We start from the raw sequence: 17,705 nt of genomic DNA on the forward strand, positions 1-17,705 counted from the left end.
TGAATAATACGTGGATCCACAATGAAAACCAAAAAGCTAATGTTTGAGTTGTGCACTTAAATAAATTTTATGTAACAAGATCTATATATTTTCAGTACCAATATCCGTTATTTACGTACAACATTGACGTTTATGATTGACGTGCATGGATTTGCATGGATTTAGGAGTCCGGATTGTGGAAATATGAGCAATTTACCAAATGATTTTATTAACAGAAATACTAGATAAAGCATGACTAATATAGAAGAGATAAAACAAGTCATGCGTTCTGACAGAGAGAAGGTAAATAGCTTCTGCATATATGAACCATAGCCTATCATATCTAAAACAGACAGTATAGAAAGTAGCATATATGAAGTAGAACCTAACAGGTGTAGGACAGGGACTAGAACAAGGAACTGCGGCAGAACTTTTAACAGGAAAGACAAGAACACGTACGGGACAGCAGCAGCAGAAGCGCTGGACTTGGGGTCGGTGTCCTCGCCTGCCATGTCGTCGAGGAGGTCGTGGACGTCGGGGAAGAAGTCGTCGTCGGGGAAGTAGTCGTCGGCGACCGGATCGTCCGTGATGAAGCAGCCAGTAGTCGCGCTGAGTGCTCCCCAAAAACCTTATCACCCTTCTCCCATACAGGACTCAAAAGGTGCGGTTTCGGAGGCCTACTGTCCCGACTTGCGGTGCACGCCGCAAACCGGGATGGGGAAGATCGTAGCAGCAGCGCAGTGCTCAGGAACTTTGTGGCGAGAGGAAGGGGATCTTCTGGTGTGTCTCTCTAGAGAGGAGCGACCTCTCTTATATAGGCACAGGAGAAGGACGCGAAGAGGCTGCGGCGGGAGGTGAAGCAACGAAGGGAGACGAAGCGAACAGGCAGCGGCCGAAGAGACGCGCCGTTCGAAACGTTTCAACTCCCACGTGACCTTTCGTACACCCATCGTGCGTGGCAAAAATTTAGACATCAGCTCGGCTCATTCCCGCAACCCGCAACCCGCGTCGCGTCGCGTCGCGGCGCGTCGTGACGAGGCGAGGCGAGGCGTGGCGAGGCGGGCGGCGGAGGAGGAGCGCGCGTGGATGTCCCTCTTATTCTTATGCTCATACATGTGGGGAAAGAACCTACCTTATAAAGAGGTCCAACTCCCTCTAAACTAGCAATGTGGGACTAAACTTTTGTTCCACCTCTTGCCTTGCACAAAAGGGCTGCGTGGGCCTCTAGAATTTATTAGGAATTTCTGAAACTGCTATTGGGCTAGGCCCAAAATAGACAAAATTCCAGCAATCCCCCACCAGATCCCAGAGGCACACAAAAATTTGCCTTTGATTTCAAAACACTGTTTTATATACCGGTACTGCAGTGGAGACTGTTAAGTTGAATTTCCACCTAGAACTCTATGCTACACTAGTAAGCAACTTGAACAGTGGACTGGGCCTTGAATTGCAAGTTTTCTGCGAATCTAGCTTCACATAAAGCCTTGACCGATACGTGGCTACCGTGGGTCTTCCCTGCGGGTGGAGCTTATGCGTCATACTCAGTGACCTTTCATGAGTTTACTAGAGAGAACCCTACTCTCATAGATTGCGACGTTTGACAAACAAACTCATATAGGTGTGTTCTTCAAAAGATGTTCTGCAGGATAACATCTCTGCTTAAATAAGCCACTTAGAACACATTAAGATATACATCAACCTGCCATGCAGATAAGGAGAGTATTGCATCTTCATGGAGTGGTATTGTGAATAGTAAGGATACTCTCCTCTCAGTTGACCAACGGCTTGTCTTTCACATCTAATTCACGGGATCTCCGATCACAAAGAATAGGTTACCACTGTGAACAACTCATATTGTGGGTCTCATACCCATCTCCCTCGATGCATTATCTATCACATTACGTGATAGACCCTTAGTAAAAGGATCTGCCAGATTTTTAGACGTTTGGATATAATCCAATGCAATAACTCCGGAGTTTTTCATTTTTCTGACAGACTTTAACCTTCTCTGAACGTGTCTTGATGACTCCATGTTATCCTTTGAGCTGCTCACTTTCGTGATCACAGTTTGATTGTCGCAGTTCATAAGGATACCCGATACAGGTTTCTCAACAACCGGTAAGTCATTCAAGAGCCGACGAAGCCAATCTGCTTCGACCGTAGCTGTATCTAGTGCTGTGAGTTCTGCTTCCATTGTTGACCTCGTTAAGATGGTCTGCTTGCAAGACTTCCAAGAAACAGCGCCACCTCCATGAGTGAATACATAACCGCTCGTGGCCTTTATCTCATCAGCATCTGAGATCCAGTTTGAGTCACTATACCCTTCAAGCACCTTTGGATGCCCGGTGTAGTGAATTCCATAATTTGCAGTGCCTTTCAAATAATGCAAAACTCTTTCTAGAGCTTTCCAATGCACATCTCCTGGTTTTGAAACAAACTGACTCAGTTTGCTAACAGCAAAAGAGATGTCAAGTCTTGTAGCACTGGCTAAGTACATAAGCGAGCCAATAATCTGAGAATACTTCAATTGGTCTCTAGCAATTCTTCGACTCTTTCGAAGCAACACACTAGCATCATATGGTGTTGGAGAGGGCTTGCAGTCACTATAGCCAAAGCGACTCAAGATCTTTTCCACATAGTGAGATTGAAGCAATGTAATCCCACCATCATCGTCTCTCAACAACTTGATGTTCAGAATGACATCAGCCACTCCTAAATCCTTCATCTCAAAACAACGAGATAGGAAATCCTTGACCTCCTTAATAACATTCAGATTGGTTCCGAAAATCAGTATGTCATCAACATACAAGCACAGGATAACTCCCTTGCCCCCATCATGGCGATAGTACACACATTTGTCAGCTTCGTTCACAATAAAGCCTCCAGCTGTTAAAGTTCTTTCAAACTTCTCATTCCACTGTTTGGGTGCTTGCTTAAGTCCGTACAAAGACTTCAGCAACTTGCACACTTTCCCTTTCTGACCATCTAGTACAAACCCATCTGATTGTTCCATATAAATTTCCTCGTCCAACTCTTCATTTAGGAAAGCAGTCTTAACATCCATTTGATGAACGAGAAGACCATGTGAGGCAGCTAGTGAAAGTAGAACTCGAATAGTGGTCAGTCGAGCCACAGGTGAGTAAGTATCAAAGAAGTCTTCACCTTCCTTTTGGGTATAACCCTTAGCCACGAGCCGAGCCTTGTACTTTTCAATAGTACCATCAAGCCTAAGCTTCTTCTTGAATACCCATTTGCATCTTATAGGTTTGCACCCATAAGGACGATCAGTTATCTCCCAGGTTTCATTCGCCAAGATGGAATCCATCTCGCTACGAACCGCTTCCTTCCAGTAGTCAGCATCTTCAGATGCATAGGCCTCTGAAATAGAGCTGGGAGTGTCATCTATGAGATACACAAGAAAATCATCACCAAAGGACTTTGCAGTCCTCTGTCTCTTGCTCCCGGTAGGAACTTCATTGTTCTCCTTCACAGGACATTCGAAGTGTTCCATCGAAATGGTAGGTTCGGTAATTGTAACTGGTTCCTAATTCGATGAACTAGGCATCTCCTGATTAGATGAGGTAGCCATATCCTTCATGGGAAAGATATCTTCAAAGAAAGTCGCATCATTCAACTCCATGATCGTACCGACATGCATGTCAGGTACCTCAGATTTTACAACCAAGAATCTATAGCCAATGCTATGAAAAGCATATCCCAGGAAAACACAATCCACAGTCTTTGGTCCAAGCTTCCGCTTCTTTGAAATTGGAGCATTGACTTTCGCCAAACAACCCCATGTTCGCAGATAAGAGAGTTCTAATCTTTTCTTCTCCCATTCCTCGAATGGAGTTATCTCTTTGTTCTTTGTGAGGACTCGGTTCAGGACATGACATGCTGTCAATATCGCCTCCCCCCACCATGCCTCGGAGAGACCCGATGTATCTAACATGGCGTTAACCAAATCAGTTAGAGTACGGTTCTTTGTTTCGGCCACCCCATTTGACTGAGGTGAGTAGGGAGGAGTCCTCTCATGGATTATACCATGTTCCGCACAAAAAGCATCAAACTCATTGGAAAAATACTCTCCACCACGGTCGGACCTAAGCCTCTTGATTTTTCGATCAAGTTGGTTTTCCACTTCAGCTTTGTAGATCTTGAAAAAGTTCAAAGCCTCATCCTTAGATTTCAGAAAATACACATGGCAGTATCTAGTGGAGTCATCAATTAACTTCATGAAATATTTCTTTCCATCTTTTGTCAAGACACCATTCATTTCACATAGATCTGAATGTATGAGCTCTAGTGTGCAAGATTTCTTATTTCCGCAGTCGTTTGAGACTTACGAGGTTGCTTAGCTTGCACACACACTTGACACTTAGATCCCTTGACGGTGGTGAAACTAGGGATTAAGTTCAACTTCGCTAGTCGCGACATGCAACCCAAGTTAACATGACAAAGACGTGAATGCCACACATTGGATTCACTATTGTTGCAAATATGATTAACAACTTTATTGCAAACGTCTGATAAGGATAAACGAAACAAGCCTCCTGACTCATAGCCTTTACCAACAAAGGTTCCATACTTGGATATTACAAATTTATTTGACTCAAAGACAAGCTTGTAGCCATCTCTACACAGAAGAGATCCGCTAACAAGATTTTTATTGACGGAGGGGACATAATGCACGTTCTTCAGCCGCACGATCTTCCCCGAAGTAAACTTCAGATCGACCGTGCCAACACCACGAACAGAAGCACTTGAACCGTTGCCCATCAGCACGGTTGAAGTCCCTGTGGTCTGATAAGACGAAAACATGAAAATATCACCGCATACATGCACATTAGCACCCGTGTCAATCAACCAGTCAGGAGAATGACATACTGAAAGAATAGTGGGAAATATACCATACCCAGCATCCTTCATGTCAGTGTCTCCAATGACAACATTAGCGGTCTTGCCGCCTTTCCCAGGATTACGCTTGTCATAGCGATTAGGGCAACTAGGAGCCTAATGATCAGGATCCCCACACACATGACAAGCACGTTTCTTCTTGCCATTCTTCTTCTTGAAGTTCGTGTGTTGCACAGCCTTATTCTTCCCATCAAACTTTGCTTTACCATCAAACTTGCCCTTGTTCTTGAACTTGTGGGGCTGAAAGTTCTGCTTCTGTACCACATTGGCACTAGATCCTCCCTCAATACCTCGAGCACGTGTGTCCTTTGCTCTCGCCTTTTCTTCCACATCAAGAGTGCCAATGAGATCCGGAACGGAAAACTCCTGCCTATTATGCTTCAGTAAGGTAGCAAAGTTCCTCCACGAAGGAGGAAGCTTAGTGATGATACCTCCGGCAACAAACTTGTCCTGTAACATACAACTGAAGTGCTCAAGTTCTCTAGCAAATGACTGTATCTCATGAGCTTGCTCAACCACGGAGCGCTCTTCAGTCATCCTGTAATCATAGAATTTCTCCATGATGTACAGCTCAGTGCCAGCATCCGAGACCCCAAACTTGGCCTCGAGTGCATCCCATATATCTTTTCCATTATCAATTGATGCATAAGCATCAACTATGTTCTCACCAAGAACACTCAAGAGAGCAGGCTTAAACAGAGTATCCTTTTTTGAAAGGCTTGTGCCTGTTGAGCATCAAGCTCCCCTTCAGGTTTGCCAAGAGTGGCGTCATAGCAACTCATGGTTTGAAACCATAAGACTGCTCTCACGCGCCACCTCTTATAATAGATACCCTCAAACATAGGAGGTCTCATGGAAGCAGCAAAACCACTTGGAGGTCTCATGGAAGCCGTTCGAATTCAGTGTCCACTACAGAAAAATGTTTCAACTCCCACGTGACCTTTCGTATACCCGTCATGCGTGGCAAAAATTTAGACATCGGCTCGGCTCATTCCCGCAACCCGCGGCGCGGGCGAGGCGGGCGGCGGAGGAGGAGCGCATGTGGATGTCCCTCTTGTTCTCATGCTCATACATGTGGGGAAAGAACCTACCTTATAAAGAGGTTCAACTCCCTCTAAACTAGCAATGTGGGACTAAACTTTTGTTCCACCTCTTGCATTGCACAAATGGGCTGCGTGGGCCTTTAGGATTTATTAGGAATTTCTGAAACTGCTATTGGGCTAGGCCCAAAATAGACAAAATTCCAGCACAAATTTGAAATATATGACTATGAGGAGCTAACAAGCGTTGTCCGTGGACTCGCCTGCGGGCATATAAGAGACCGGATTTGTCACGTCCGATTGTAGATGCTCTGGAATGAGACTAAATGGAGTCACCAGTCCAAGCATCCCTTGCCATGTCCGACCGATTGTAGCTGCTCTGGAATGAGTCTAAATGGAGTCATCAGTCGAAGCATCCTCTGCCATGTCCGATTGTAGCTGCTCTGGAATGAGACTAAATGGAGTCACCAGTCCAAGCATCCTCCCAGACTTCGACTATTTCCGACGACCATTCTCCTATCCAGCAGATTTCGGTATTTGAGAAACACCCAAGATTCTCTTCGTGACCAACTCCTGGCAAACCCTAACCCCGAGTCAGATTCCAGTCTCCCTCCACCACAATAACTGAATTTGAATTCGTCCAGAGCGTTTGAGGCTAGTACCTTAATTCATGATGATTGATTGCTACCGGCTGGCAAGAGGAAGGACCAGTGCTTCCATCTCTTACGTCAGGCCCATGACGTAGGACGTGTGGACGTAAGTCTAGACCTGTCCGACCAACAGTCTGGGCCTGGTCCGTACCATCGATACAGTAGTTTGTACCTAGGTTCAATGGAGTTGGACGAACTGGACGTGAGTCTTAACGCCCAAGGTTGACCCAAGACTTGAGCGTCAATGAATTCTTGCCTACTGCTGGTCCGGTCAGTACTTGCTCCTGTCGAGACTTATTACAACCAGAAGTCGGGAAGATGAAGATCCTACCACTTACTTACATGAGATGACAGAGTGAACTGCGCACTAATATGGATCGGTCCCTAATTAATTTGAGGAAATTTTCCGCAAGTAAAAGTTTATTACAGGACGAAATGAGTAGGACGGGCGTATTGGGTGTGGTGTTCAGCTCGCTCGACGTTGACACGCTGCTTTTGCTCTGTGTGGATTTGGGTCGCTCTCCCTCAACTGGCCGCAAATAAATTTATTCATTCATGTACCCATCTGCTGGTGAATGTACACATGATGTTTCCGACATGAAAATGGCTTGTGTGATACAAGTCCATGTGCATCACGCAAGAGGATTTACATACTCCCTCTCTAAATTAGATAACTACTTTTAGTTATCTAAACGCTGTTATATTAATTTACAGAGGGAGTAACTCGGTAGCGGTGTGAGCATTATCTAGTAGCTGATCATATTATCATCCAGTGCAACGATATTCGGGGGCACGATGCGTATGGCCGCATGATCGCGTCAATATTAAAATAGTGCTTTTATGATTGGAGCTTAATTACGGCATGCATGCAGCTTCTGATACAACTTTTAAATGAGAGTGCATATGCCCCATCCATCCCACCTTTTATGTTTTTTTCTTTTGACTTGTAAATTCGAATTTATTATATCTTTTGAATCAAAAATTCAATTTATATCTCATTTGCATATGTGTGTTCCTTGTGATGAGGGCTTTGGAGCATACACACTTCTAAGTATGTTTTGACAAGTTTTAAACACTTCAGCAAGTATCAACTACTAAAACTTGCTAGAGCGAATAATAATTATTTCAACAAGTTTCAGTGACTAGAACTTAAACCTAAGCCCTAAATCCCTAAAAGCAAATGAAACTCGGTAACTTGGTGAAGCTTTGTAAAACTTAATATTATGACTATCAAGTTCTACATGTATTCAATATTGATCTTATTTGAAAGTACTTGTTGCAACGAATACGAATATGCAATGAAACTTAATTTGAACTTTCGGTTCAAAAGATACAATAGATTCAACTTTTAAGATGAAATAAAAAAAGTATGGGAGATGGGGTAGGTGCCCCATGCAACTCTGCCAAAAGATGACATGCATGGACTCACTGAAATGATTAAGGGCTAATGGTATAAAAGAAGGGAGAATATCACATGAAAACCAACATTTAAATAAAACTTCGTGTAAACCACATTTGAAAGTTTTGATCAATCTAGAAAAATTACTGGATGTTAATAGGGTGATGTTGTATTTCCATACGGAAGTCCAAGTTGAAAGACATCACAAGATGTGATCTATGCGAGAAAAAAAACAAATTCAGCAATGAATAGTGATGTTACTTTCGGAACTATTCAACGATGATTTTGTTATTTTCATAACTCACATCTCGTAACGTGTTTGAATTTCAAATTTCACGTGGCAATAGAACATCACCCTTTAACATCACACATTGTGTTTAGATTTTTGGGAAACTTCAAACATCATTTCCGCATGGTTTTCATCGACATTTTTCGAATGTTAGTGGTTGCATGCATGCGTGCTCCTATGAACTTCCGACAATGTTCGATTATGTATAGCTTGTCAAGTTACAAAAACATCCCCAATTATATATCCACACTTGCATGATACAAAAAATAGGGCCATCTATGTATCAGTTACTCGAAAAAAATGCTAGTCGGCTTTTTCAGCCGTTAGATTAAAATGCAATTGCTGCTCCTTCTTCCTCCTTTCGGCCTTCTTCCTTCCTCTTCCCGATCTTTTTCAAGTCTTCCTCTACCCTCTCCTCCACCGATGACAACTGGTCCTATCACTGATGATGTCCTGCCAAACCCTTGTTGACACATTGTTGTCGCGTTTAAGGAAGGGCCTTTTTCACCGTGACTTCCGGTCAGAGTAGGCAACCTCGAGCTTGGCCGCGATGTCCTTGTCTACGTCTCGGGCTCGGGCGCTATGTAATCCGAGCAACGATCAAAATGAAAAGGCCCCCTTTTCCACCCGTGACGGGGCGGCGCCCCTGCCTGAGCGATGTCCTAGCAACAAGCCCTCGGCCGATGATGCCCCGACCGATCGCATTGTCCAGCTCGTACGTTGTCTACTCCGAGCGGCGATGAATAGGACCCCCCCCCCCCCCCCCCACCGCCCTCCCCCTCTCTCCCTCTCCCTCTCCAAGCTTGCCCGCATCGTCCCCGTCTTCGACAAGACTCTAGCTAGCTCAGCCTCGGAGGTGCGCATCACATCGCCTTCTCTCATAGGGAATCGACTGGACATTTGTTTTCTTGATTGAATTGCCTAATGTTTATGCGGGAAAAATAATATCATGCGTATATTGGCGCGTGCATCACGTACATATGGGACAAGAAGAGCTAGCCCTATCATGCATATGCCCCCTTCCTCCCCGCCACGATTTTCGCTCGGGTTGTCCCCACACGCACACTGGGTTGGATCCTCTTCCTCGTCCCCATCAACACGGAAGGACCGCCACGTGGGTGTGTAAAGTCTGTGGGCCCACGTCTCTTGTTGACGTTCGGAGCACCGAGAGATCCTGATCCTCTCTATAAAGGAGCCTCCGCGACTTCCAGAGTCTGAAGCTACCGGAGCAAGCAACCAACACCTTTTCTTTCCACGTCTAGCTTGTCTAATCTGAGCAAGCTTAGCCAGCGTCATACACACACTTGTCTGCGTGCCGCACGTACCGTCGAGCTATCCGAACTGAAATGCAGAGGAGCAGAGGTTGTGCCCCGGGCGGTGAGCACGCCTGGGCAGCGGCTGACGGCGGGATGCAGCTGCAGCGCCGGGAGAGGGAGCTGGTGGCGCAGCTGCACGAGCTGCTGTACCCGTCCACGTCCCCGTCTCGGAGCGGCGCGTCCTCGTGTTCTGGTCTTGCGGCTGACTTGTGTTGGGAGCACGGCAGCTCACAGGTGAAGGCAACGGCGGCGTCGTGCGCCGGAGGCAAACGGCGCGGGGGGCGCAAGAGAGTCCGGGAGGATGAACGGCACGAGGAGGGGCAAGGACACCGCGGCGGTGCTGCGACTGCGACGAAGGCTACTACTCGTTGCAGGAGGAAGAAGCAAGGGGCGACGACGACGACGCTCGTCACGACGGTGCCGGATTTCGACGGCTACCAGTGGAGGAAGTACGGCCAGAAGCAAATCGAAGCGGCCAAGCACCCCAGGTAGTAGCCCTGCCGTACGTACTACTCTTTCTCATCTTCTTCTTCCACTCCGGCAGAGCTGGCCGCCGGGGTAGAGCGAGCCCCTGCCCCCCTGATGTTTTATTTTTGAACCCCCTGCTTCCTGATGTTAGTGTGGCGGTGGTAGCAATTCGAGAGATGGCGGCGGCGGATGGTGTGCTGGCTGCGATTGTAGAGAAGGGCCTCGTTAATAATGGTGGAGGCGGCATAAGATTTTAAGTTGGAAGGAGAGGGTGAGGATTAGGGTTGAAAGAGAAGGAAAATCACAACCATTTATTCTTATAACTAATGAAAGGCTGAAATGACTCATGACCCAATATTTCGCCCATGACAGGTCACCCTTCAATTTAACGACTAAGTATAGTACTCCATCGCATGCATGCATGCTTTAACCAAGAAGATTAAGTACTCAATGGTTTCGCTAAACTTAGAAATGCCGATTTAAGAATTTTTACACTCTATCAAAACGTGGAAAGCCATGCAAAGGAGCCAATCAACCAAACTAGCTAAAATATGCCATTTCCTGACCGCTCGCTGTCCGTATGGATACGTGCACCCATCTCCCGACAGTGATTCATCAGTTGGGACCCCCTTCATGTACCCGTGATACACGATGATACATCTGGCATCGATGGCATCATCATGCGTACGTCCAGCAAGAAGACGTATGATGCTTACGCATGCTCGGGTTAATTAATTAAATTGAAACTATAACAATGACTAAAGCTAAATCGCTCTTCCATCAATGGCAATTTGCAGGAATTACTACCGGTGCACCAACAGCACGAACCAGGGCTGCCCGGCCAAACGAACGGTGCAGCGCAATGACGATGACGGCAGCGACGATGGACGGCCGAAGTATACGGTGGTGTACATCTCGGAGCACAGCTGCAAGGCGACCGAGTCGGCGGCCGTGCCGGTGATCCTCGAGACCACCGTCCGCACCGACACCGCAGCAGCTCCAGACGTCGCCGTCGTTCCCGGTAGCAGCTCTGGAGCTATCAGTTCTGAGACTCAATCGCCGGCAAGCTCCTCGGATATCACATGGAGCAGCGGCGGCAGCGACGGCGGTGCCAATGTGCCGCCGAGAGAGCGCGACGATTACTCGCGTCTGTTCGCTATCGAGGATGACTGCTGGGGGTGGAACGCGTCGCCGCCGGCACCCGCTGCTGCTGCTGCGTTGCTCCAGAAGATGGACTTCGACGGGCCTATCAGGTCGCCGGTGCACGTCGCGGCAGCGGATGGAAGTTGGATTAACGACTTGTTCGTGAACGAACCACCATTTGTTCTCAACAGCTGCCATTTGTTTGGCCTCTAGATCTTTAGATCTTTGTAGATGTTCATTATTGTCTATCCTTTTTTTCTCTCTATTTAATCACTCCAAGTTGAATTTCCTATTTTTTGTTTTGATGCAGTGAAATAAAAAGGGACTTGTATAATGGTACACAACTTGTGCCTACATGCATCTATATCACAAGCCACCTTAACTAGGGTTCCGCCGCGCCACTTTCTATCTTACTAGAGCATAGACCTCACTGACGCCTGATGGCACCACCTCATCCTCGTGATCTCCTCTTGAGCAGAATGTTGCCACCATTTTCCGCTGCAACCCTAAGGAGCAAGGTCTCTACCCGCCTCGTGGTTCTTATTCCTGAGCCAGCAGATGGTAGGACTTCGATTTAACATGTTACTACGGTTACCGCTCCTCAACTTTGCCGCCGTTACTATATCAGTACTAATTTCTCAGTTTGTGATCTCATACACAGGAACAAAGTGTCCAAAGACTGGGATTTAAATCAAATACTAAAGAGAAACAACTAAAGACGGTGACCATCATCATCCCATGCATACGAGTGGAACTCGTATGAGCTCACAACAACGCGTTGGCCCAGTTCATCAGCACTGAGGCATGGCTCTAAAGGACCTTGACCTTCACTCTCGCAACCGCATACATATCCACCGAGGGCGTATAAATTCACACCTGGATCGAGACAGATCGACGGGTTGCCCCATCAAAGCATTGACTTAAACCCCAAGACTCTTGCTCGACAATCCAAGCTTTGAGAGTAGGTGTGGGAGCATGTCCTTGGGCAAGCCCGCTACCGTGTGGCTCAATCATGATTGGGCATATAAATACTTTTGATAATGGTGGTAACCGACAGGCACACAGATACTCAGGATTCACCGAAGCGCCGCATCCCATCGCTCAACAACCATTCCCTGCTCTAGTGAACTCTGACTTTGAGAACACATATCATACACAGGTTGCGATGACATGCGTAAACAGATTGAATATCACAACACAAACTCGGATTTAAGGATGCACATGACACATCTCTTATACAAAAGAAGGTAGATAAGTAAAAACTAACGGCTCGAAGGCTGGTCATAACATGACAGTGGATAAAAGAATAAACATGGGATGGTGACCCCACCATCCCACCCAAAAGTAACATGAGAAACGAGCTAGCACTAGTGCAGAATCGGGCAATTGCTCCGGTTCATAAGACCCTTTAGTGCCGGTTCTGGAAACCCCCCGCTTAGTCCCGGCTCAACACGAACTGAGAGCAAAGGCCCACCACGTGGCATGAGCCTGCGTGTAACGTCCCAGACACACCCGCTGGTGGTCGTTACTCCTGGCGGGATCTAGACTGCCCCACAGATCAATACTAGTCTTTTCTGCGCATTTTGTCCTTACTCGTGCACATCTGGGAGCAACTTTCCGGTCGGTCACCCATCCTAAAATTACTCCAAGCTAAGCACACTTAACTTTGGAGTTCTGTCCGAATGGGCTTCCGAAAAGAAGGAATTCCTTATTGATATGAGTAGTCTATCATCCCTATCAAGCCATGCTATCACATACACCCTCACTCAGAGAAACCGACGTCTCGTCGGGCCACAAGAACGTTCCCTCTTGGCACATACGTCTGTGCTTCCAATCCGGCACATGTGACATGCCGCGTGCCACGGCGGGTCACAAACGTCAGGCACAACATGTCCGCGCACCTGTCCGCAAACATCTGTGTAACCGCGAGGGTCGGCTCTGATACCAACTTGTAATGCCCCAGACACACTCGCCGGTGGTCGTTACTCCTGGCGGGATCTAGACTGGCCTCATAGTTCAATACTAGTCTTTTCTGCGCACTTTATCCTCACTCGTGCGCACCCGGGAGCAACTTCCCAGTCGATCACCCATCATGAAATTACTCTAAGTTGAGCACGCTTAATTTTGGAGTTCTGTCCGAATGAGCTTTCGAAAAAGAAGGAATTCCTTATTGATATAAGTAGTCTAACATCCCTATTAAGCCAGACTATCACACCGCGCCGGGAGGCTGGGGGCCTTTAGTCCCGGTTGGTTACACGAACCGGGACTAAAAGTTTTAGGGGTGTAGGGGTTTTTGGTTTTAATTTTCCTTTTAATTTTGTGTTTTCCATTTAATTCTTTTTCATTTCAAATATATCTTACGCTACTACATAATGTACACGTTATGCATATATGTACATATATATATCGAATTTCTCATTGAACCGATCATATATATATATATGATCTGCAAATTGTGTGTGTGTATATATATATATGTATATATATATTATACATGTGTTATATGTAAGGATAATGTACACATAATGTACATATATATATATATATATATTGAATTTCTCGTAGAACCGATCATATATGTATATATCGTTGAATTTCTGGCACGACCATCACATATAACACATGTATAATATATATATATATATATATATATATATATATATATATATATATATATATATATAGACACACACACACAATTTCTCCTACAATTTGCAGATCATTACATGGAGGCATTACAGCGGATAATGGTATTCTCCTTTGGGATCTATGACCTGGTCGAGCAAAAATTCCGCTATTTCCTCTTGAATTACTCGTACGCGATTCTCTCATAGGAGCTTATCCCGCATCTCCTTTCATGTTTAAAGAAGGAGATCAATATGCATGTATTAGTTGTGTGTATATATATTAGATAATGATGTAAAATTGTGAATAGTGTTCTCGCAAACGTACGCATTGCTCTCTATCAGTTCTGCTCCTTTCGGACGTTATCATGCGAATGTTCTCGCAAACATAGTATGCAGATAAATAAGTCCTCGGCGTCTGCTTCAGGGCCTTCACGAGAATAGAATTCAATCAGATAATAATTAATCAAGCATGATAATGGTATTGAAACTAGAATTAAAGAGATGCACGGACATAGCTAGCTAGTACTACTTAATTACCTTGGGTCGCACCCATTTCAGCTGTTGTTTCCATGGGTCGTCAACCTGTTTGATGAACTTTTCCCAAGCCTTGCCCATCGGGAAAGAAAATGAATAAAGGAGTTATTAATTAGTTGATATCAGGAAATGAACTAAAGAGGCCGACATAGCTAGTGCGATAATGATTGAAATTACCTATCAATCATCTCCTTCACGATTGACTATTCATTAGTATCTTTAAATAGTGAGTCTAGTACTTGAACTTTTCCCTCATCAACTTCAATGATTAACAAGATCCAGTGGAAATTGCATCCGCACACGTTTGCATGTATAATTAAGCGGGCATGTGCATAACTCATCAACTACACTTATTAACATCTACTCCCTTCACCCGGAAATACTTGTTGAAGAAATGAATACAAATGGATGTATCTAGAACTAAAATACATTTAGATACATCTAATTCTGGGACAAGTATTTCCGAACGGAGGGAGTAGTATGCAAAAACAGAATTTGTAGTATAAGATAGTGTGACTCACCCGAAGTTTTAAGGAAGTAGTATTTCTGGTTGGGTATTTAGTCGCACCAAGAACTCTAGCAAGATTTTCTATGTGTCTTTTCGGTCCCATTGACGCGTCGATGTCTCTTGATTAATGGTATTGGGTCAATGAACCCAATGCCATAGCGTCCAGCTTTTTTTATTTTATACATCTTCATTCAGCATAATACCACAGAAAAGAATATAGTGAGGATAATTACAGGTAATTGTTAATGAGCACTATAGCTAGGTAAAGACTTAAATTATAGAAAGAAACCACTTACAGACAATAGCAACTGACGATAGATTTGTCGAGTGCGTCTTGATTGAATAACTGAAACATTTCTTGAAACTCCACCCACAGATCTTCTGCATGGTAGTAATGCTCTTCCTTGATTGTCACCATGAGGAACTCTCGATCGGTAGTCTTTACTTCTCTCATGTACCATTGAGAAATTCATACATTCTCGCTAATAGACACGGGATCTCCCTCGGGCTTGACCATAGGTTCGCCGCGGACATATTTCCGTTTTAGTTCCCCCTCTTTAAACGTTTCCATGGGCTCGATCTCTAGGAGTTGATAAACAGTGACACCGACATCTTCAGCCATCCTTCTATGATCGTCGGTTATTACCAGCTGATTGGCGCCGGTACTCACATGTGTTGGTACAATGAGAGGGGGGGGGGTCGATTGCACTGCCTGTTCTCCCGGTTGGGGAACAGTTTTCCCACTTTTTTTGGTAGCTTCTTGGCTCGAGCTCGAGCTCAACCCCTTCTTTTGTTGTGCTTGATATGACTTCTTGATTTGACGCTCATAGTCTGAGTCCCTATGCTTGGGAGCTGGTGGTTCAGCCATATGAATAAAGTGGTCAGTGACATGCTTAGGTACTTTCTCCTCTGGCGGCGGGGGCGGTTTCGGTCCAAAATGGGCCTTCACTTGGGCCCTCACTTCGGCTTCGTTTTCCACTTCGGTCTGGTGATAAGGCAACCTCGGAAGAGGCTTGAGGCTTGGACCAAATTTTTGTTTCTTACCCGCTGTTGTAGTGCTAGCCGCCGTAGCTGCGGCGCCTCTCTTCCGTTGTTGCTTAGGAGGCGGAGACGGCTGACGCGGTGCCTGACCTGGAGGAGGAATCGGCTGACGCGGTGCCCTACTTGGAGGAGGAGTCGGCTGACACGGTGCCGGACTTGGAGGAGGAGGAGGAGTCGGCTGACGCGGTGGCAGAATTGGAGGAGCAGGAGTCTACTGAGGCGGCGACTGACTTGGAGGAGCGGGAGTCTGCTGACGCGGTGGCGGACTTGGAGGAGGAGCCGGCTGACGCGGTGTCGGTGGCCTTGCAAAGACAATGCAATCCTTTCTCCGTAGAATGATACAATGTATGGCCTCTCCTAGTGTGCGCTTGTCGTCACCTCCAGGAATGTCAAGCTTTAGCCCCGAATATTGTGCCACCACTTCATCAACCACGACACGAGCATAGCCAGCTGGAATCGGATTGCAATGGAAGGTTGCTTCAGGGGGATTTGTATAAGCAACGCCGTCCGCCACCTTCATGGATATGTTCTTAATTTTAAAGTGTAGCTGACAAGTTGTCGTATTTGTGATATCATCCACAAGGTATCTATCCAGCAGTGCATCATCGCCCGGGGCGGAAGCCACACTGCTTCTCGGCATTGATGGGACGGTGCTATCCAGTGCTGGATCCGCTAGCTGCTACTGCTGAGACCCCCTTTCCTGGCTAAGTGAGTCGATCTGCTACTGCTGCCACTGGAAGGCGAGTGCCAACTCTGCGTGCCTTGATTCTAGGCCTTGAAGGCGGTCTGCTTCCTGCTTCCTACTTCCTCTGCTCCTCCTCCAGCTTCCTCTTCTTCTCCTTCTACTGCTTCTTTCTCGCACGGCTTCTGTAGTCGACGTTCCAGTCCACAAACCCCTCACACCACGGAACAACGCCTTTGACTCATGTTCTTCCCGGGTGTTTAGGATTCTTCAGGGCGCGTGTAAGGTTGTGGGGCCTGAACACCCCCGTTTGAGCCTCTTCTATTGCAACAAGTAAATTGAGGTCAGCTCCTTTAAGACTTGCCCGCTCCAAAACCTCGCCTGTCTTTGGGTCCAACGTCCCCCATGCGCATAGAACGAAGTCCTTGACCTGGGGGGCCAGCTCAATGTAACTGGAGTGACCCCTGCATCCACCATCTGTTGCTCAGCGAGATCCCACTTAGGCCGGGCCACCTCCTAGCCTCCTGGCCCCAGCTTATGCTGCCACTACTTTTTCGCGGCATTGATCTTGTTTATTCTCGACCGTTTCGTAGCTACTTCCAATTCCTTGAATTTCACGAAAGCGTACTAGTGATCTCTTGCCGTCTCCAGTGTTCCCTTGAATTCTAGAGTCTTCTTTCCCCCTTCGACGTACATGATACGTCTCCAACGTATCTATAATTTTTGATTGCTCCATGCTATATTATCTACTATTTTGGACTATATTGGGCTTTATTTTCCACTTTTATATTATTTTTGGGACTAATCTATTAACCGGAGGCCCAGCCCAGAATTGTTGTTTTTTTTGCCTATTTCAGTGTTTCAGATAAACGGAATATCAAACGGAGTCCAAACGGAATAAAATCTTCGGGAACGTGATTTTCTCACCGAACGTGATCCAGGAGACTTGGACCCTGCTCCAAGGAACAAAAGAGGCGGTCACGAGGGTGGGGGACGCCCCCCCTAGGGCGCGCCCCCTACATCGTGGGCCCCTTGTTGCTCCTCCGGCGTACTTCTTCCTCCTATATATACACACGTACCCCCAAACGATTAGAACAGGAGCCAAAAACCT

The 17,705-nt window shown here is 46.2% G+C and overlaps 1 protein-coding gene across 1 annotated transcript; it reads left to right on the forward strand.

The window, feature by feature from the left end:
- The first annotated feature begins 9,196 nt into the window (after positions 1-9,196).
- On the forward strand, positions 9,197-11,546 carry LOC125508742 (uncharacterized). Its single transcript, XM_048673530.2, has 2 exons — positions 9,197-10,079; positions 10,857-11,546. The coding sequence occupies exons 1-2, from the start codon at positions 9,622-9,624 to the stop codon at positions 11,413-11,415; spliced, it is 1,017 nt and encodes a 338-aa protein (XP_048529487.1). The 5' UTR covers positions 9,197-9,621; the 3' UTR covers positions 11,416-11,546.
- Positions 11,547-17,705: the final 6,159 nt, after the last annotated feature.

Source organism: Triticum urartu, chromosome 5A (assembly GCF_056163025.1).
Source record: "Triticum urartu cultivar PI428250 chromosome 5A, HENAU_Tu73, whole genome shotgun sequence".
NCBI classification, from domain to species: Eukaryota; Viridiplantae; Streptophyta; class Magnoliopsida; order Poales; family Poaceae; genus Triticum; species Triticum urartu.